This window comes from Stigmatopora nigra, chromosome 18, assembly GCF_051989575.1.
Source record: "Stigmatopora nigra isolate UIUO_SnigA chromosome 18, RoL_Snig_1.1, whole genome shotgun sequence".
Lineage (NCBI taxonomy): Eukaryota > Metazoa > Chordata > Actinopteri > Syngnathiformes > Syngnathidae > Stigmatopora > Stigmatopora nigra.
In genome coordinates this window covers 7,160,030-7,181,716 of record NC_135525.1, presented here as the reverse complement: position 1 = coordinate 7,181,716, position 21,687 = coordinate 7,160,030, and the positions used below count along the sequence as shown (strand labels likewise).

At 39.5% G+C, this 21,687-nt stretch overlaps 1 protein-coding gene across 3 annotated transcripts in view; it reads right to left on the bottom strand.

The window, feature by feature from the left end:
• LOC144212017 (uncharacterized) overlaps positions 1–21,687 on the bottom strand; it is a 73,022-nt gene that overhangs the window by 20,922 nt on the left and 30,413 nt on the right. For all 3 annotated transcript variants that reach the window (XM_077739603.1, XM_077739601.1, XM_077739604.1), the window contains exon 8: positions 2,965–3,051. In XM_077739603.1, coding sequence (XP_077595729.1) covers positions 2,995–3,051 — 57 coding nt within the window. In that variant the 3' untranslated portion in view covers positions 2,965–2,994. The remainder of the gene's footprint in view (positions 1–2,964; positions 3,052–21,687) is intronic.

Here is a 21,687-nt window from a genome sequence, read left to right as displayed (position 1 = left end):
GCATTTTCTGTGCACACAAAAGCAAAGCCGTCATATTAGTTAAGCGCCATCGCCGACTCCGGCCAAATATTTGACACGCCTGGTAAGTGTTTTTCATGCAACGTCAGATGTAAAACCTTGAGCGTTTAAGCTAGCCTTCAAAAGCCAAACAATAGCCACTGCAGTCCAGAAAAAAAGTTTATCCACTTAAGTGATGATTCAATACTATAATCCTGAAACCGTGACGGCGTTTTACAAGCTTACATGACCCAAATAGAATGGCGATTTGTCGGAAAAAGGGAAAAGAGTTGAAAACGTTCGACCAAGGGAAAAAGAACTTGAAATTTGTATTAAGTTTTAAGGATTTTTTGTTCTAATGCTTGTATATTTCAAATAAAATGTCTATATTATACATATTTTTTTCCTCTGAATGTAGATTTTTAGGATTTTTTGTTTAGTGTTTGGTCAAATGTTCAATATTTTGTAATTATATTTGTTGTATATTTTCTTTTATTAAATGTATGTACATATAATACAAATAAAACATTGTTGTAATAATAGTATCATCTAGTAACATTTTTGGGTTTCTTATTGCTTTTTAATGATCAAATGTGTGGTTTTATCTATTATTAAGTTACGTAAATATAAATTACTGTATTTTTTCCACTATTTATTGTTCCATTTGTTTATTTTTGTTCAAGATATACATTTAGATTTTTGTGCAAAATATTATTTACAATTATTCCAGTTGACTATTAATTATTGTCATTTGTTTTATACCTTTAGCTGAATTCATGCACAATTTTTAAAGAATTCCTTGTATAATTTAGCAGAATATGTGTTTACCACATTCAATTAGTTCTGTATTTTCTTTCCTCGTTTAAATTCAAGTAGTTTGAATGTCCAAACACAAAAGCAAACGAGCACACGGATTGCATTCATAAACGCAGACAGGCAACGTGGAGAAAAACAGACGAGAATAACGAACGATTGTTTCCGTGCGGCTTGACGAGACAGGAGGTGCGTCGGTGGGGAGGTTTCGTGTCGGTTTGTGTTTTGGGAAGGGCGGCGCCGCTGACGGATGGACAGAAGTGACAGCGCCGCATTCATCCTACACGCTCGGCCGCCGGCGTTTGGACACGGCAATAAATCAGCCGTCCTTCCGCCGCTGTATCTACAGCTTATTACATCCAGCGTGACAAATAAATAATAATCCCTGTCAGTGCAGCCCTTTTGAACCACCCTACACAAGGTTTTTAGTCACTTTTAGACTTTGGCCTTTAGAAATGTCTTTTTGGCAACAATCGAGGCAAATGGATTGTACGTCTAGTGCCATCAAAGACCCTAAAAGGGTGGAAAATGCTAGTGAAAAACCACATTGAAGTACTTTAAAGCATTCATGTTGTAGACTTTCACTCACGTCCAATGGTGAAAATCTGCATGCCATCTGGTTGCATCTTGTTTACACAACACACTGGCAGCCAGTGGTGATTAATCATGTTTGTCTTAATTAACTTGCATTGCTGTTCCATCACAAGCGGTCTTGTTTTGACCCCCACAACAAAAAAACACCCAAACCATTAATCATGCAAAGGCCAATCAGTAATTAGTACTGAGGAAGAACAAAAAGGTTGGGAGTTGTCATCTTTTACAATATAGGGAGACAAGAAGCATATTATGGGGATTTTTTTTTCCAAAAGTGTGGTAAGACATGACTAAAAATGTTATGGAAACAATAATTTTGCGGATGATAATGTTCTTACTGTCTAAAAGAGAATGGTTGATGTAATATAAAATATTATTGGTCAACCAAAAGGTACGCAAGTATGAAGTAATTTGAAAGAACAGCAAAAAAGAAAGAATAAAGAAGCGAGGAAAATAAGGTTGGATGACTACAGGGGAAGTTGTAAAATTGTGCAATGTTATGTTTTTGCAAAACAGTAAATTGTTGCGTTTTAAAAGCATTCGAGAAATAAATTTCATGAGAAAGAACTGCAAAAAGGTAGGAAGAACTTACTACTACTACTACTACTACTTATTTTGTTGACTACTTATGTTGACTACTTATTATGTTGACTATTACTCATGTTGACTACTACTCATGTTGACTACTTATTATGTTGACTACTTATTATGTTGACTACTTATTATGTTGACTACTTATTGTGTTGACTACTTATTATGTTGACTACTTATTATGTTGACTACTTATTGTGTTGACTACTTATTATGTTGACTACTTATTATGTTGACTACTTATTTATTGATTAATGATTATTTGTGCATTTAATGGTGAAGCTTTAAATCTCGTCATACTGGTATAATGACAATAAAGGCATTCAAATCAATTTGTAACAATTAGCGTATCGACAATTTGTAACAAAGAAAAATGTAAAGTATCGACGTATAGACTTGCAAATCCTTATAAATCCAACACAAATATGACTCAAATAATAAATTCAACAACCATAACCATGTGAGGGCTCAAAGCACGTTAAGTTTTTTTTCAAAATCGTGCCGCAATTTTCGCTTTGAGCGGCAAACAAAGCCGTGCTAGAATTCGCATTGCCATTACGTTTTCAGTAAGAGATAAAAAAAAAATGGGGTAAAAAAATGAAAAAATCACGAGTACAAAAAGATTAAATAGCGTAGCCTCAATATGGCGGCCTCTGACACTCGTTTTATCAGTAAACCAATTAACGTGATTTATGGCTGGGGGCAATCATGAGACTGGGGTCATAAATACGAAAGGGGGGGGGGGGATACGTTTGAGATGCTATCAGAGTCGTCCATTACGCTTTGCTGGCATGCAGTCGACTCGCGTTTTTGTAAATGCGGCTACTGTGCGATGTGGGTCAGGAGTTCAAAAAATAGGGGGCGTCAACTCCTGAACCCCCCTAATATAAGGCTAAGAACTAGACCCTTCTTATCAGGTGCTCGTCAAGGAAAAGTGCATTTGGTGCATCGTCTGGGAAGGAAAATTACCTTGAAGTAGAGGATTCAAGCCTTGGGAAGTCATGCTTGCTGCAACTGTCGTCGTCGATCTACTTTTGCTGGGCAGTTTGGGAGTTTCTGGAAAAATGAAAAGAACAAGTGGATTTAGAAAAGAAAGCGCAAAATTGGAATTTGTGCCTAAAATGCTGAGTCAAGAAGAGACATTGAGTGTGGAATTTGGGCCTTTCCTGTGATTTCACAGTCACTCTTTGCTCAACAGAGATTTACTGTTTCCCAAAAACATGTTAATTGGCTTCAACTCCAGAACAGGAGAAAAAGACCAGACGTGGTGCAAAGTCATTTTAAATGTATTTTCAGTCAGAGTGCCATTGACGAGGATAGACGTCTTGTCATGTGTTTATTTTCATCATCATCAGCCTTTGGTGGTCAATTTATGAAAATTCTATTTAGAATGTACTCATGTATTATAGATTAAATATTTTTTTGTTTTAAAACATGTCATCAAAAGGCAAAATGAAAGTTTATATTCATTTTCAATAACATTGACAATATTTTGAAGTTGGCAAAAACATTTTCATTAAAAAAATTAATATTGGCATTTTTATTTCGGATTAAATATTTCAATTTTCAGTCACAATATAAAAAGCAAGAAAACAAACTTTCTATTTATATTTTCATTACTTTTTAACATCAAATACATAAAAAAACTATTCAAAAGAATAATGTATATATTTTCCCTACTATTGGATCAGAAGGAAAGAAAATAACTTATTGACTTGACTATAACATTTCCCATCCCAATCCAGTAAAAGAATACGCAATTCTTTTTAGGATGATTACTATTCTTATCTATGATGATGGAAAGGGAACTCATAATAAAGTCTCCATTGCATGTCGATATGTAATTGCACATTTTTACCCAGCAAATGAGCTCATTCACATGCTTGTCAATGGCCAGAATGATCAATAGCATTTCTCCTGCGACTCTTCATTTACTTAATGGAACGCTCCGGATGAGATATGGCGGCATTAATGCCTAACGCGGCATCTTCCACCTGGCCGCTAATCCGCATTGGGCTGATAAATGTCGATAAAGTCACTCGACGGATATTAAATGCAGCCCGGAGCGAGCGTCTACGTCTGCGTCTTTGCCTTTTTACGGCCATCATGAGCTCCTTACTCCTGCCTAGCGATCGCCCGCATAATTCATCACATCTGAGCGACTCAACGATGACGTCGGCGAGGCTATACCACAACAGGAAGTGCATTTCAAATGAACATCAGATGGGATAATGTAGAATCTTGCCGTTTTGAGGGTTGTCGTGCAAAAAATGGCATTTTGCAGCCTGTTTTTTGCATAGAACGGCATGGCGGCCTAGGTGTGTGATGACGGGCATTGGCGGGAGTAAATCAATTGGAATCGATCGTAGCAATGCAGCCGGAAGGCATGCACGATCATGGATTAAACAATTAGGCAACAGGCAGCATCCATCAAAAATGATCAATTCCATTTGACGCTTGCGAAACCCAACAGAGCTTCGTTGGCGTTGCTTTATTTACTTTCCTTTGGATTTTATCGTAGCCATATTTTACAAAGAAAAGCGCCTCGCATTGAAAAGATCTATTTTGTTTTCGGTGCACATGTTTTGGAAAGCCTTCCAGTCAACATGTTTGATGAATTCACACTATTATGACTTTGAACTTTCCAAAAATCCCTACATATTGACAAAATACATTTTTTTTGGTAACCAAAAAAAATCTCCAATGGCATTTTAAAATTGCTACTTAGTCCATTTGCCCAATGCAGTTCGAAACATTGACAAAACCAAAAATGTATCAAACATTTCAGTGCAAAAACATCAAAAATATCACCAACAATTTCCAATGGGACTTTCAACTTGACACTAGCAAAAAACATTTTACACTACAAAAAAATGGCCCTAAATCAACAAAAGCTGAAATGTAGATACCCATAAATTGATAAGTGACTAAAAAATGCTGAACAATCTTAGGAAAGTGGTCAATAAAAAGGAAGTGGCCCATGAATCCTCAACACTGAACAAAATGTACACCTCCGAACATCTCAAATTGTACAGAAAGTCACCCTAAAATTATTTAAACTGCAAGTACTAGATGTGACTAGCAATTCCATGCAATATCTCCAGAAATTGTATTTACTGGTATTCTTTTCTAACTGACTTTTATTCACGACTGATGTAAATTGATGAGACAATAGTATTACATCTTATAAAAATAGAGTTGGAATCACAAGAGAGAAATTATTATTGGAAATGAGAACTTAATGTTTTCCTGTGGTTTATGAACTGGTGCTAAGAGAGGTATGATAGTGGCGATTATGCTGTTTGGATTCAGTCCACTGACAGCCTGCAAGTGGGATCCGGTCCAGCACGACAGGTGTCAAAATGATCGAGCAAGCAACTGGAAAAGCTGCTAAAACAAACCCCCCACTCTCGAATCTGGATGCAAAACAATTATACTCCAGTTGGAAGTTGACTAGGCGTTTATTGGCCCATCACTTTTGGTAAATGGAGTCAAGGGGTGGAGATTTATCTATTCTTTTGGAGTATTTTTTTGAAACAGTTAGAAAAATTAAAATAACGATGACACATTTGGGGATTGTGTTATTTCTTATAAATGTATATGTCTATAGCCTATGTGCTTTGTCAAGAATAATAAACCTAACGTAGAAAAAAAATCTTGACGAAGGCAATTGCTTCCACTTCAAATGAAGGGTCGAAAATCCAAGCAGCAGGTGGAGGCGAACACGTGGCCTCCAAACGAGGCCCGAAGTGCTCGTGTTTTGAAATAATAGCTGACAAAGACGCTCAGCGTTGGCGTCAACGTAATACCCCGTGACACCGCCGCCGGAGCTTTGGCTTTAATTTGTTTTGATGGGCCTGGGACTCTCTGCGGTCCAAGCGTGGTCGCCGTTCGGCCCCGACGCTATTGGCTCCGCAGAGGAGAAATGTCCAATTCATTTGAAATGGTAAGACGGCGAGTAAATGGTCAAGTTTTAGTGACATTGACGGACATGGACGGTCAATGATTGGCGTCAAAGGCAACCAAATGTATATCTTTTTTCTAAATAAAAAATGTAAATCACAAGAATATGAAAAAATAGAGAATATTTAACGGATTATCTCTCACACATTTCAAATATCTGACAAAATATTTGCATTGAAGCTCAAAATGTAGCATTTTGAGTAAAAATTCAACTTTTTTAATCAATTAGTCCAATAAACGAGTTCAACTACTATAACTATGAACAACTATAACTATAACTAAACTCTGTAGAAGACTTCATCAAACTTGTGCCACTCCATGACATAAAAATAAAACACTAGCTTTAACCAAACAGCCACAAATGTGTGAAAAAAATAACCCAAAAAACGTCAAATCACCCTAAAAAAAACATCGCTACCATGTTCCAAAGTCTTGCATTTTGGGGTCACTAGACTCCGCCCCAACAAGTAACAAGGTAAGTCACCCCGGAGCCAATTACTTCCCCAATTGCCTTGTAATTCTACATGGCCTATCCGACGTGTAGTTGTTTGCCTCATGTTGCGTTACTTCATTATTTTTGCATCGCATCTTTGTCATGTCTTTTTTTTTCCTCCCACAACTCAATTGTTGCGTTTATCATAACAGTCATTAATAACCGTCAGCCTTGCTGCCTCATTAGCATCCCAGCCACATTTGTTTCTGCGCACAGGCTGATTATTTCCTACAACGGGCTCTGGCCAATTACTTTACCGAGTTGGGGGGGGTATCACATAAATCAAAAGCTAACAAGGTGGCAAATTTGAAGTTATCCCGATTCCGAGAGACACCCTAACTAATATGTCACTGTCACCCGGGCGCTCCGTACACATATGCGGAATATATCATCCCAAAAGGATCTCTCGAGGAGGAGAGGATGAGGGAAAATTAGCATATCCCCGAGTACAGGTGGGACGGGAAATAGAAAATGTTGAAACTGGCTAGCGTTGAAAGCGAAGGCGCCGTCGTTTCCTCTCAGGCCGAAAGCTTTTACTCTTTACACGATGATGTTCATCCATCACGCCCTGACAGCGACATCACGGCAACAACAAACATGCAAAGGCAGCAGTGGGAAATATGCTGACGTGGCCAGCGCATTCCGAATATATAGCCGTATCCCGTTCAAAGTATATTTTTGTCTGGAATTGTCATAAACCTAGAATGTGTGACAAAGCGGATGGTTGCCTGTTCAGCTCAGATTGAAGCGGAAGGATGAATGTTGACGTGATGAAAAGAGATTTGTGGACTTTTTCGGAATGTAGCAGGGAGTTGGTACTTTGACGATTTCTAACAAAATCAAATACATTCTGTGCGCGCAATAAATTCTTTATCCTCCTAAAAAGATGACTTACATGGTGGTTTCGTACCGAGTCATTTTCAGTAGTAGTAACAGTGACTGTAATACACTGCCCCCGCAGGAAAAGACTGGCATGCCACAAGGAGCGGTACAAACGACTGAATACTAGCATTAATTATTCATTTTGTTCCTTTTCTTATCGTCATATTATGTTCTGTCTACATTTTTATGAATCACAATATAAGACTGCTATTTTTCTCAATTCACCAAATACTCATAAATAAACACATCAGTGTATTTTGGCTAAGAATTGTCCCCATTGTCTATTGTTCCAATATGAAAAGTCCATTTGAAATATGACTGTTTTGCGTTAGAGAAAGAATCGGTGGTTATATATTTAGGCCTTAATGATTTATGCATTCAGAACCAAATCTTGACCCACGTGGGTGGATATTCCCATATTCCGTCTATGCATATGTAGGTGGGAGTACAATGTGATTGAAAACAGAAAGCACAGACTGTTAAGGATCTCGATTATTTTTGTCTTCCCCAGCAAAGCTGGTCCCCATCCCTTGTTTTGAAGTGTGGATTGAGCCCAGATGGGAAGCAAAGTTTCTGATGTTTAGGCAAAGTTAGCAAGGGTTATCTTTGTCTCCCCCGGCGATGAAGTATTAACTGCCACAGCTGCCTTCTTCTTCTTCTTCTTCTTCTTCTTCTTCTTCTTCTTCTTCTTCCTCTTTCTTCTTCTTCTTCTTCTTGTTCTTCTTCTTCCTCAGCCAGCTATGATGCAGTGCGCCGCTCGGCGACACGACAGCGCCACTTAATCTTAATGTCCGTTCAGGACGCAGCCAATCAGCGTCACGCGCCGTCGGGAGGGACAAACCCGCGGCACGGCCCCTGGAGTTCCTCACCCTCGCGGGCCAATTCATCAACTTCAGCCACAAAAGTCCCCGGCCGCACAGCCCAGATGAGCTGGCCGCTGATGTATAGGACGTCAGGCGGAGGTGGAGAACACTTATCAGATTGCACATTATGCACTGCTTTGTGTTGCCCGGGACAAAGAGAAGACGTGAGATTACAGCATCCCCGACAGGCCGGCTTCGCTTAGCTGTTCTTCGAAAAAGCAAGATCCTCAAAGCAACGGATGCGGGCAGCTCATTTAGATGAATTGCACCCAGACAAATCCGTTTGGAAGGATTCAAATCCAGCTGGAATACAACGACGTCACCCGCTTTGCATGCCTTGGCTGACAATGACGACATGGAGACTTTGCCAAATGAGATACTTTATGTTTCCACAGAAATTGATCAGTAAATGTGAGCCATTGCTCCAAAACCAGACAATTTAATCCTTGTTGTTTAAAAAAAAGGACTATTCTTAGCCTCTAGATGCAAAATCTTATCTTTTTATACTTGGAAGATAAGCAGTGAAGGGTCCTTTTTTAATGCCATTGAGGGCAATGGCCATCTAGGGAGTCAATCCCATTGGAAATGGATTGGACGTCCATCTCCGTCAGTGGCGGAAAATAAGTTATGAATGCTTTCTTGTTGGGCGGGCGCACTAACGCATAAAACTCGAGACCCACAAAGGCCATGTGTTCCCCATCAAGATGAAAGGAGAGTTGTTCTCGGGAATGATGTAAAACACGTAGTCCTGCTAAAAGCTGAATATAAATCAAAGATGTCAGCGCAGCGGGGGGCTAAAGGCACATGGAAGACACTCGCGACTGCGATACCAAAAGAACAAAGTCAGACAAGCGATCCCGGGCTAATCCTTCAAAGCGGCAAAGATATTACATCTGCGATTTGGTTTTATGATGACCTACTAATGTAAAAAATTACGCCTGACAATATAATACTGATAACCTCAACAACGATGGCGGCTGTAAAGTAAACCGCCGTTCTGAATCAAGGCAATAAAGCCGTGACACTTTTACGATAGCGTAATTAACAGCGCGCCCGGACCAAATTAAATCAATATGCCCATCTAATATCATTTTCTCTAGTTATGCAAATCAAACATGCAAAGGCCTTTGGAAAGAAGCAGTGTAAATCACTTTGACCTCTTGGATTGGATGATGATGATGTTGATGATGAGAAGTGTATGTTTGAGTTTAACTGCTGATTAGCGACAACATGAATGATAACAGCTTCAAATTAAAACAACCAGTTTGAGATTAAATTGGAGCAGGCGATTAACATCGCCGTTTGAAAAAGTCTCTCGAATGCTTTCAGGCCGTAATTCTAAAATCCATTAAACAACATTCATTTGGAGTACTGGGAGTGGATTGTCATGTGTCTATAATAATCAGAGGACAGTTAATGAGTATTACCCCAGATTCTTATTTGTTTTGGGGCGGGGTTTCACCTCCATTATTAAGTGAAACTCGCAGAAGGCAGAGTCTATGTATTGTTTGATAACTCAAAAAGGAAACAAGGGATAATCAAACTTGCATGTATATGTAATATGATCCTGAAGAGGTGACTAATCTTTGTCACCGTAAAAGTCAAAGGTCATATAGGTCAGGACAGGCATTTCACGATAACTTGGTAACCGATTTGCCTATTTAAATCAAACTAGATGACATAAGAAGAATAAAATAACTAACTGGTAATTGTGTGACAGGTTATTTTTTTGTTTTGTTGCCTTTAGGATCTGCACAGAAGCAGGTGCAAGTGTAAGCATGCACTGCCTTTTCCCTTTATGGATATGAGACAAAAGGGAGGCTGCATCAGTAGAAGGCTCCAGCACAGCCTAATGGCGCTGATTAATGACAACGGGCCAGAGGACAGTCGGGACACAGGCGCAACATATATCATCCCTTTTCATCAGTCTGTGCACCTCTGTGGGCTCTACTTCCCTCGGAAGAAAAAAAATAAAAACCCTGAGCCAGCTAACGCAAAAAAAAAAAAAAAAAACAACTTCCGCTATGATTCTTTATGAAGATGACAGCTGGGCAGCCAAATGACATGTAGAATAAGACATAATGAGGAAAAGCGGCGGTGGCTTTGTGCGGCATCACTCATGTTTTTTTTTTTTCCCTCTCCTCACACTCGAGTACTTAAATCACATTTCCAAGGTCTAATCTTCCCGTATGGAAGAGGCAATGACTTACTGGCTATTTATGAATAGGTGGTGATGATGAATGGCGCCGCATTTATCTGCATAAGTAACTCTGAGGACTGGCGCGGATCTTCGGGTAGGGCCGTAATAAACAGGTTTTGCACTCCAAAGATGTTACGTGGCCATTATCAGTTCTCTGTGGAAAACTCATTGGACCCCAAGAGCTTGGCTCTAGTTAGGAGCCATTAAAGAAGTGCATTCTTTGGGGAATTAACACTTTTAATTAACAGGCACCTTGTTGGATCCTCGTTAATGCCATTGGCGTCTAAGCGAAAACACGAGAAATTAATCCTCCATTTACATCACAGGGAGATTTAGCTAATGCTTCCATAAATTAATACAGTAATTGTTTTTACATGGTGATGATGATATTCACAATCTTCAACGAGGCTATCATCAACGAATATTTCGATACCTTCTTTGCAGCGATTCAAAGATATAAGAACGCAGCCTTGCATAACTAAATTACTTAAATAATTGTTATTATTTCCATTGCTAAACAAAAAAAACTAATGATTAGTTCTACAGGACTACAAAAGATATACATGCAAACATACATATACATGCATATATATATAGAGACATATATGTATATATATATATATATATATGTATCTATGTATATCTATATATGTATGTATATGTATGTGTGTATATATATGTATGTATATGGATGTGTGTGTATATATATATATATATATATATGTGTGTATATATATGTGTATATATGTGTGTATATATATATATGTATGTATGTATGTGTATATATATGTATATATGTGTATATATATGTATGTCTATGAATGTATGTATATAAGTAAATCCCTAAGAACATTAGCATTTCTACCCCAAAATCTAAAAACAATGTTAATATTTTCAAAATGGCCCTCAAAGATAAAGACATTGTTTTTAAACATTTGTGCTCACTACTGTAAAGCATATTTTCTTATTACCACAATTCTGGTAATCAGGGAGTAGTGTTAACTTAATTGAACCTTCCAAATTGTAATGAGAACACCGACAAATTTGGAAACTTGACAGTCATTGCAGCCAAAACTACCACCCACGTTCACGCAAGTGTTGTTTAATTAGCCCAGCGTTGTGCACAAACAATTAGCTCACAGTTCTTCGAGTCAAACGCCTGACGCACAAACAAGCCACCTTGTGAGGGGGGGAAACAAGGCATCTTTTGTCCCACCAACTGTTTCCACATGTGTTTTTTCCGCTCGCCTCTGCGTATAATTAATATCGCGGCAGTGCCGGGAGGTTGTCATTTTTCAAATGCTTTCTCTGGAAATGTTCTACACCTCTTAATGGCCCTGCTAATGCTCGAGCTGTCAGGGTTTGGACAGCTGCACTTTGGCGAGACTAACTGGGGCTCAGCCGTGGACTCGCCATGGCTGACGGGTGCACACATAACACTTGACCGACAATTAGTAGATACAATGATCACTTGGCTTACTAGTTAAGAAAAAAAATCCCAGCAACTTGATTGACTCATTTAACTCAGTTACCGCAATTTGATGGACATGGACGTCCAATCCATTTCAATACCCGTCAATAAAAGCCAGTAAGCAAATTGCCTTGACATTAAAAAAATAGCAGAATGTGTAGAAATGTGCAAACACGTCAGCGTTCCTCGGCGACGTTCAGTAAACAAAGGACGTTCCAAAAAGGCGAGGCTGACTAAATTGGCGTGGCGTGTGATAGCATCGCCGACGAGCTGCCATTTTCTTCATTTGAAACACTTATCTCTTTATCCCGTACTCAAAGCGCTCACTGTTTACTGTCAAGATGGCTATCGCGGTTCATCGGGGTTCAATTGGAGTTCGGGATGTGAAATGATGGCGTAGATAATAAAAGTATTTGATAAAGAACGCTATTGTATACAGGCTGCGAGGTTACATGACCATGTAAGCATATTTAGTAGGAGGCATCAAGTGTGTGATCACAGGACCGCGTGTCAACACAACACTTGACTAGAATTATTTGTTCTGCAGTCAAGCAGAAAAGACGCTGCCTTTTGGGCTTAGGATTTCTTAAGAAGCCCATTTCTCTATGCATTGGGGTCATTAACAGTGGAACAAAATCCACGATTCAGACTTAAAACACTCGGGGCGCTGCCCCACCATTGCTGGTGGTCATCCCCATTATTTTACGAGGTCACAAATCATTGAGATGAAAAAAATATTTCAAACCACACTCAGATGCTAGTGATTTGCCAAGCCTCGCCTCTTAGAGGGACATGTGCGTACACTGACACTCAACACATGGCAATTACACCAACGGAAGATCGGGATCTTCGATTGCATTCACGCAGTCCTACAAATAAAACTATGAACATTCTACTTTACCAGGAACAAATTATTCAATTGTATCTTTGCAGCCAATTTCCCACTAAACAACTCTTGTAGCAAGACAAACTGGGCGAATCTCACGGATATTGGCGTGTGCATTGCTGCTCTCTGCTGGTAGTTGTGCATTAGTAAAATTGATTACAGTTTGAAACTTTTAGTGAATCTCCACCAATTCCTTAGGGGTGTCAATTCATTGATAGACATCATTTACAACCATATTCTCATATACATTTGCTGGGAAAATTTCGATTTACATTAGAATGGACTCGAATACCGCCTAGAAAATGTAGGGCGAAATAAAAAACCCGCAAATTTCCCCAAATTTACTGGCACAATGTGTTTGGAGTGCCTGGCGGCGGCGCTACGTCTCGGCGGTTGTTGTTGTGTCGGCACAGCGTGACGGCGGGCCTTCAACCCTCGTGTTCAAGAAGCTTAGACGCGCTTGTTTGATGACGGCTTATCCCCTCAGCTGACATATTATGCTTGGACAGGCCTCTGGCTGAGCTGCGAGAACAAGCTACGGCGAGGATTAGCCCCTGCGCTTGCGCTAATGCAGTCAAACTGTCAGGCAGATCAAAGCCGCTCACTTCAGATTAAGACCAATTAAACGGGGTGGCGCTACACAAATTAATACTTGGCGTGCACACACACGGCGATGCTGCAACAGGGTAGGCGAATCAGGCAAGTGCGCTTAAAAGGGGGTATCAAGGCTGACGGTGGCTGGTATGAACGATGCAAATGCAAAAACGGTTGAGACGTTACAATGAAATGAATGTATAAAGACTCATTGACAGCTATCGATGAAAAATCCCTTATGACTGACAAAATGGATCGCTATAGCTGATAATGGTAGTGAATGAGTTAAAAAAATCCAAACAAAGCTGTCTTTTAAGTTACTATTTGGAGAAAAAAATATATATATACTTTGTTATTTGTATTTTATTTCTCATCTGTTCAAAAATGCATGTTTATGCTTGAAGAAAAAGTACAACATTGTTATACTTTGAAGGTTTCTACTCCAAAAATACAATTTAATTGGCAAAAAAGCCACTGTCAAGTTAGTTATTAATTAGTATTTTTTTTAGAAAATCTCACTAAGTACAAGTCCCATGGAAGACAAACAGTAGAAAGACCCATGATAATTCTAACAATACTTTTTGCATTACCTATACAACTTTAGTTCAAAGTATTTTTTCTTTTCTACCCTTAAACGCTGTCACAGGTTTAATGTTAATCCTAAAAAAAATAACCCTTTTAGTTTACGCTTGCCCCTCTGAGTGAACCCGACGGCGGCACGACAGCCACAATTGCCTTTTAATGAAGCAATTTATAACACGTAATTGGCACTTGAAGGCCCGCGTTGACATTATTATTAGATGTTGATTTGACTTTAAAGAGCCAGCTCCTGCCTGCAGTGAAGCGCAGCTGGCGGCCCGGTTACCACACGGGTCAAGCTAGAGGAGTTTGAGTTTTTACCATGACGTCACAAAGTAGAAAAAGATTGAAAATGTTCAAATTCAGACTGAAAAGTCAGAAAGACGGGTTACACTAGGTTATGTTAGCGCCTGCAGATCTAGAGATGACATTGTCCTTTAAGGTTGAAGATGTAAATAAACTTTGGAGGATCTTTCAGGGTCGTGGAATTTATAGTTTTGGCATTTACGCCGCTGCCGCGTGCGCCGCCGTCACTCATCTCGCTGTCGAGCGACCTTGATCGGCGCTGGCCGTGCGATGACCCGCTGGCCTTGCCGGCCAGCTGCGGTTCAGATGTTTGCGTTATTGTTACAAGCCAGCACGTCAACCTCCTCAACCTCAGCTGTTGGCAAAAAAATGGGATGTTTTGCCATTCTGTACGTAAAGCGAGGTCTGCGGTGTACAAAGTATTCCAGACGGGGAATGTTGTCGTATGCTTTTTCTCGTTTTAATTTAAAAACCGCACATTTTCATTTCATAGCAACAGGGGGGAGAAAAAGTCCCAAACATCGGACCCGGGCCGGCCACAAACCAGGGAGTTTTAGAAAGAATCCTTCTATCCTCAGGGGGCATGCTAAACTATTATTTGGGAGAAGGCAAGCGACGGAATAACCATGGTAGATTGCTTCCAGTTGTTTTGGGTTGACATGTAGCATTGCTTTATGCACAGATCGTGAAAATAAACCAATCAGGGGTTGGTAGAATTAATGGGAGGGTTTTAGAAAAGCATCAGGCTTTGCCTGCCGAGTTTTAGATTATAACAACGTACAATTATACAAAAACACAAAAAAATGGACTATTTTTAAGTTGTCTTTACACCAATCTGACTCATGTTCCTTCGAAAAGTCACGTGTATATGAAAGCAATATTGTAATGAATAAAAATAACATCAAATATTCAAATAGTATTGCCCATTGCACAGTATCAAGATTTGCAGTAAAGCAAAATATGACTACTAATTGCTAAGTGTGTTGTTTTCTGTCAAGAATTGAAATTCATAAGCGGAAAAAATGATCGGAATTACTGTCAAAACGATTTCGTGAAAAATTTCAAAAGGGCAAAACAGGTCTTATTTGGGTCCACTGCAATTATGTGACGTGGCGAATAAAAGCAGATGTGATGGCGAGTGGCTACACGTGGAGCGCCGCGCGTTCCCGTTTTTGTGGCATGGGAGGAACGGCGATACCTAATTTCAGAGAACAAATGTGCTTAAGTTATTTCTGAAGGGTAGGCAATCTGTCAAAGGCTGGGCTGTTTTGGCATGTCGCATACCGCTGCTGAGATCACAGACTGCGATTCTGCTTGCAATTACCGCAAGAGGACCTTGCAGGCAGGCAGGCGGCCATTAATCCTACTTCTGGCCCTGGACGTGTCGACATGTCAAATATTTCCCGCTGTCCTCTGTGGCATAGCCCGAAAGAGGGGGAAGGATGTATAAAAAATAAAAAAATACAGTGAAGCCTAACCACAACAGTGGAGTAATTGGTTGGATTATTCCAGTCATTAGCTATGCATTACAACTAACTCTTCATTGAAATGTGAGAAAAAAACACACCAAATGAGACGACTCAATTGATTTAAATGAATATAGACTATTTCATCGCGCCATTACCTGTGCAATATTTCCAGTTTCCCTAAAAAAAAACAGTTTAAATGTGTCAAGTCTTAGTCAAAAAGCTGTTACATTTCCATTTCAACTGGTAGGTTGATTTAAAAATAGCCGTGAAAGAGAAATAGTAAAGAAACCCTTGACTGTTTAACACAGTATGTCACTTTATCTTCAAATTAAGCGTCTTTACACAGCATGTTATGCACAAAGTCTTGACTTTCTTTAACTTCTGTTGACGTTCACGGGTGTCTCGAAAAAAGTCGTCCGCAGAGACATTAAGCGGTGACACAAAACGGTCCTTTTTTTGTCAGGTTTAAACATACAAATAAACCTGTTCAGTTGGCAATGGGCTTGACGTGGCGTGAAGTGCGGCGTTAAAGCGTCTTGTCACGAGGCCAAACGTTTGCATAGAGGACGGTGTTGTACGCTGAGCATCTGTGTCTGATGTCAATAATAAGCGTGACCTCCGTGCAGATAGTCACAGGATGCCAATCCCCCCTTGTATCGCCTGTTCCCATCCATCCAACAGTAAATAGGTTCATTGACCATTTGAAAAATATGAACAAGTGCTTTTTTCACCTCTTTTGCTAGATATACCGTAACTTTAAACCTAGATTTGGGTTTCAGACACAATATTTTTAGATGGACGATATTGCCTAACCACCAATATTGCAGATTTGACTATTTTGGTAGAATGTTATAGTATTTTTGACGTCATTTTGTATGCCACATTTTCTATGTTAACATTCTTATTAGTATTTCAAAAATTATATGTAAAATATTTTTAAATATTTGTTATTAGTTTATTGTATATTTTGTTACAATTATTTATCATTTCATATGATATAAAAGTAGTAAATAATGGAAAACACTGTTATTTTATAATTTATTAACTCAATGTATTTCTAGATATTTTTTATATTTTGTATTAGTTTATTGTATATTTTGTTACAATTATTTATCATTTCCGATAATATAAATGTAGTAAATAATGGAAAACACTATTATTTTATGATTTATTCTAACTCAATTTATTTATAGATATTTTTTTACCTACCAAAACATTACGATCTGATTCTCAGTATTGTAATAACGCCCAATATTGCAAAAGATGGTATTGGTAAAACATATCTTGTAAAAACATAATCAAAACTGAAGTTTAGCATTTAAGTGTGCATGACATTCTACTTACGAATTCCTCTTTTTTTTTTTTAGGTACAAGTGAATGATTATGTTTTGACCATAAAGACAGCCAATGAATCAAATGACAGCTATAGATATATTAGCTTGGACAAGGAATAAATTCAGCTTTGTAAGTCAAGATACCACTGCATATGTAAAAAATCATCTATAATTGCTTGATGTATTAGTTTTAACGCATTTAATAAATCAGTTTAAGAACGTCAAAGCGGCCCTTGCATCTTTTCATATTTCTGTACGTGGCCCTGAGAGAAAAAAACTTTGGGCAGCCCTGATTTATGCCTTTGAAAGCTTTACATCCAACTGGCCCTGCTGAACATCTAAATCAGATTTATAACTACTGTCAAAAGGCAGGCATGACGGCCAAATTCATCTTCCCTTCACAGATTTACACGCCGGGTATTTGGGCCGCCTATCTCAACCCCTAACAAACGCGCGAGGGTTCCTCAGCGAATCATCGGCCAATGGGGGGGACGCAACCGATGGCGCTGTCACTCATAGTTCTGGAAAGGACGAGACAAGACGAAACACGTGCACTCCCGAGTTAGGGGATGACCTGAATTTGGGATATCTGCGCAGCGTAATGTGTGTCAATGACGTTATTCGGCACTTGAAGGCGCTCCATGTTTTATGACAACTCCTATCCTTCATTCGCGGACATGATGAAGGACAGAAACTAATGCTACTCTGTTTAAAAACAGACATGGACAAACTATGGCAAACTGGAATAAAAACACAATCGGTATATGATAAATGCATTGTCTTTACAGGAGAATACTTTGTGACTGTTCACCTTTCACAGCCTGACTAACAATTTGTACAAAATTCAATCTAATCTAAACGACGCTCAGATCAGAGAGGATCAAACACCAGGACCACCGACACTGCCGGACTCAAGCTGGTCTTTGTCGGACCACCCTTCAACCCTCCTCGCACACCCCTGGTCTTCCTCACATCACATGAATCGTACCTCCTCGACAAAAGACGCTTTGAGGTCATGCTCTTCCTTTTTTTAAGTAAGCTGGAAGACAAAGGAGACTTAAAAAGGAAGCTTATGAGGATAATCGTAAGAGAAAACACATGCCATTAAGTTACCGTAATTTACAAAAAGTGTAATATCTCCACGTTGGGGAAATGACTTAGTGGGGGTTGAAATCAACTCATTGGACTTTGCTCATCAAACAGTGTAACGGTCTTTGCTCTCGATTAATACGCTTGAGCTCAAAAGCCGCGCCTCTTTTTTTTCCTCCCTTCCCTTTTTTTATATGCGTTGCCCCGAGAATCCTCCATGGGGGTTTTAAAACTTCAAACGCCACCTCATGAAAAAGTCAGGAGGTGTCAGACATGTGCTCCACAAGCCTCCCCTCAAACACTGCCAGCTTGCCAACACCAAAGACCACCATTGATTTGATCAGGCCACACCCCTATCAAAGATAACCTGGTCCAAAAATTGACATATCTATACATCTGTATATGATAGCTATTCTCCGGAAATCAGGTAAGATATACTCAATTTCCCCCGTGAGGCCATCTTGTGCAAAGACATCTGAACGAAGTTAAACTGACACGGTTATATATTTTCCCAAGCCTAATTCCACAAGGATCATCCTTGTGTATGAGCTAATAAAGTCAGGTTTATGGAAGATCCGGGACAGATTATATGAAGGAAGAGCTCTGTCCAAGAGAACTTAAAGGTAGGCCAGCTGTACATTAAAAAAACAAAAGGGCGGGTGGAGGGAAAGATTTCGCAAAAGGTCGTAGAAAAGCCGAGGGGGATACAAGTCTGCGGTGGCTTTGTTGAACGCTGATCCTTGGGCAATCCACTTTAAATTAAACATTCTTTCCTGTTTGCCTGCGTGGCTTCACAAGGTGACAGTAAATACTGCAGCTAGTATGAGTTTTCCGTAATGGTCACTAGATTGAATGAACTAGAATGAATAAATGAATTCATATAGTATGGAAATTGTATTAAAGTATGGTACTAGTCTGTGACATCTATTGTGCAGCATTTGACTGTTTAGAAGGTGGTTTATAAATGTTTCTTGATTTAGTGTATAGTACTTTAAAATCGTACACAAAAATTAAATGTTATTTGAACTTTAGTAAAATGATGAAAATGTATCTCGCTTAGCAAAAAAATTAATAACTACTAATGTATTTTACACATGAATAGAAGACAAAGTATTGGTGTTACAGTTCTAAAATCTAAAAATAAAAAAGCTTTGCTAAAATGAAGACATTCTATTGAAAAAAACTGATATTGCATTCTGCTAAAAAGCTAGTAAAGATGAAGCTATACAATTGCAATTGCACACAATGAGTTAAAAAGCTTTTCAGCTGACAATCATGCCATATATGCACGCAAAACCCTGTATTTTTCAAAGCCAGGTTGTTTCAAGCCTCTCTTGTATACGCATGAGACGCGGCTCCATGTCAAGCTCTGCGTCTAATAGACAGCCACAAAGCTTGAAAGGCCATAAATCAGCAAGACTATAGAAAGCCATTAGCGCTGGGGATACACAATAAAAAAAAAATGTAATGGTCTCATAAAGCCCGCAGCGCCACAGCAGACATTCTGATTCTGTCTATTAAAGGCAACACAGTCCGAGATAAACGAGGAGAAGAGATCTATTTTTCTCTGGTGATCAATGTACAGACTATTTATTTCCGCCCCGTTTCTGCGGCCGAAGAGGGATGGGGGATTAGAGGCAAGAAACGCTGTGATTATGAAGTGTTGTGCTACAGCCGCCTCATTGATTTACAGCGAGGCGTTTATAAATGCCAGATGCATCCGAGAGAGTTGCTGGCCGTATCGAAAACGAGAACCGATCGGCGTCCGTAAAAGCAAGTTTAAGTCGTAATATCGAGACATGGTTCATCGACGGAGCGTACAAATGGATTTTGGGTCTAACCTTAGCCTCTAGATGGAAAATAGAACAGCACGTGTGTCTAAAATGGTCAATAGAGCTTTTCATGTTTGTTAACAACGTTCACGAGGGTACATCCTGCTACATGTGATGAGTTTACTCACATAGAGTGCACTTAAAAGTCTACACTTTTCTGTACTCAAAACTAAATTCAAGATTCTGTAGATGTCGCAGTATGATGCTGACAGCTTGATTGACTAGGTACATTGCTTTCTGACGCGCTATATTTATATTGTGAAAATATCATATCATAGCATATCATGCTTAAAGCATGACAATATTATTTGTTGAGATGATGTTTTCGTCTGCTACCAGAGACCGACACGATCCGGATTAAAACCAAAAAGGGTAAAATGAGATCGGTTTTACAAAAACATAATTTAAAAAATCCAGTACAAAAGTTACGTATAGTAAAGTATACGGCATACACAATTTGAAATAATCCAAAAACGTATAATATGGAAAAAAACGGAAACATTGACAGGTATGTGGATTAAATGCTGCTTCATAATTTTCTCATAATCTACCAAGCCATGTCTAACTGCCTTTTTTATTTAGAGATAACAAGATATTTAATTATGCTTGCTCTTACACAATATTACATCAGCAAATCGGCCCCACGAGGGAGCATGAAGAACAAATTAATTTCTGTACACCACATAAGAATGAAGTGTACCCTTTAGAACTGTACTGGCCAATCACCAAACTTCCTTTTGTGCAAACAGGTAAATAAATATGCGTCAAGAGTGACGTTGCAACAGGCAGCCCAGCCCGTAACATACAATGAAATTGAACTGGCCCGGAGACAATGACAAGGCTCCTCTCTGTCCACTGTCAAATCCAATTTCCAGCCTGAATGCCATCCGCCTCTGGCTCCTGCCAATAATAGCTCATCACAACAAACGCGGGCCTTCTTGGCACCCAAATAAAGGCGGCCGTCCACGCTCTACGCCAGTCACTTGTCAATTAAGAGTCCTCGCCCCGCTGACACTCGTGACTTAAAAGAAACAGTCGAGATCGTGACGAATTCGAGTCGACAGGACGAGGAGGCGGCGGGCGGGAATCCTGAACCGTAATGCGCTGGAGATACGGATAATAACTGACAACGCTGACAGGTTTTATGAAGTTTTATTTCATTTGTCAGCGCGCTCCTTCCATGCCGTCTTTAAGTTTAATTGCTCCCTGGCCTGAAGGGTTGCGGAACCACACGCCCAACAGAACCCAGTCCTTTATCGGAGAATTCCTTAGAACCAGACGGAAAGTAAACTGATTGTGAACTAACATGGTAGTTTTCCAAATCTCAACACTATCGACAACCTCATAAAAATACTCGATGTCTCAGTTAAGTCAATTGATGCCATTGAGGAAGGTAGAAATCGGATCTATTTGTACACGGTTAAAAAAAAAATGATTATCACATTTAGAGAACGATTGACCTAGTGAAACGACAGACGGGTGTTAGCTCGTACCATGCAAACCACGGTCGACAAGCAGACTAGCCAACAGACAGAGCATTTGATCACTAAGTCGACAAATGGAGTGGTAAGTGTCGAAAGGCTTCGACCGACCATGACGTTAATTCCGGGGCCCCTCCCGCGAATCCCTAATCCCGCTTGTGAAATGTGACAAGATCGTTCCCAAGGCCTCGCTTTGCAGGAATCATCTGCCCATCAAAGGCGCTCATCCCGGCCTGCCGGAAATTAAATC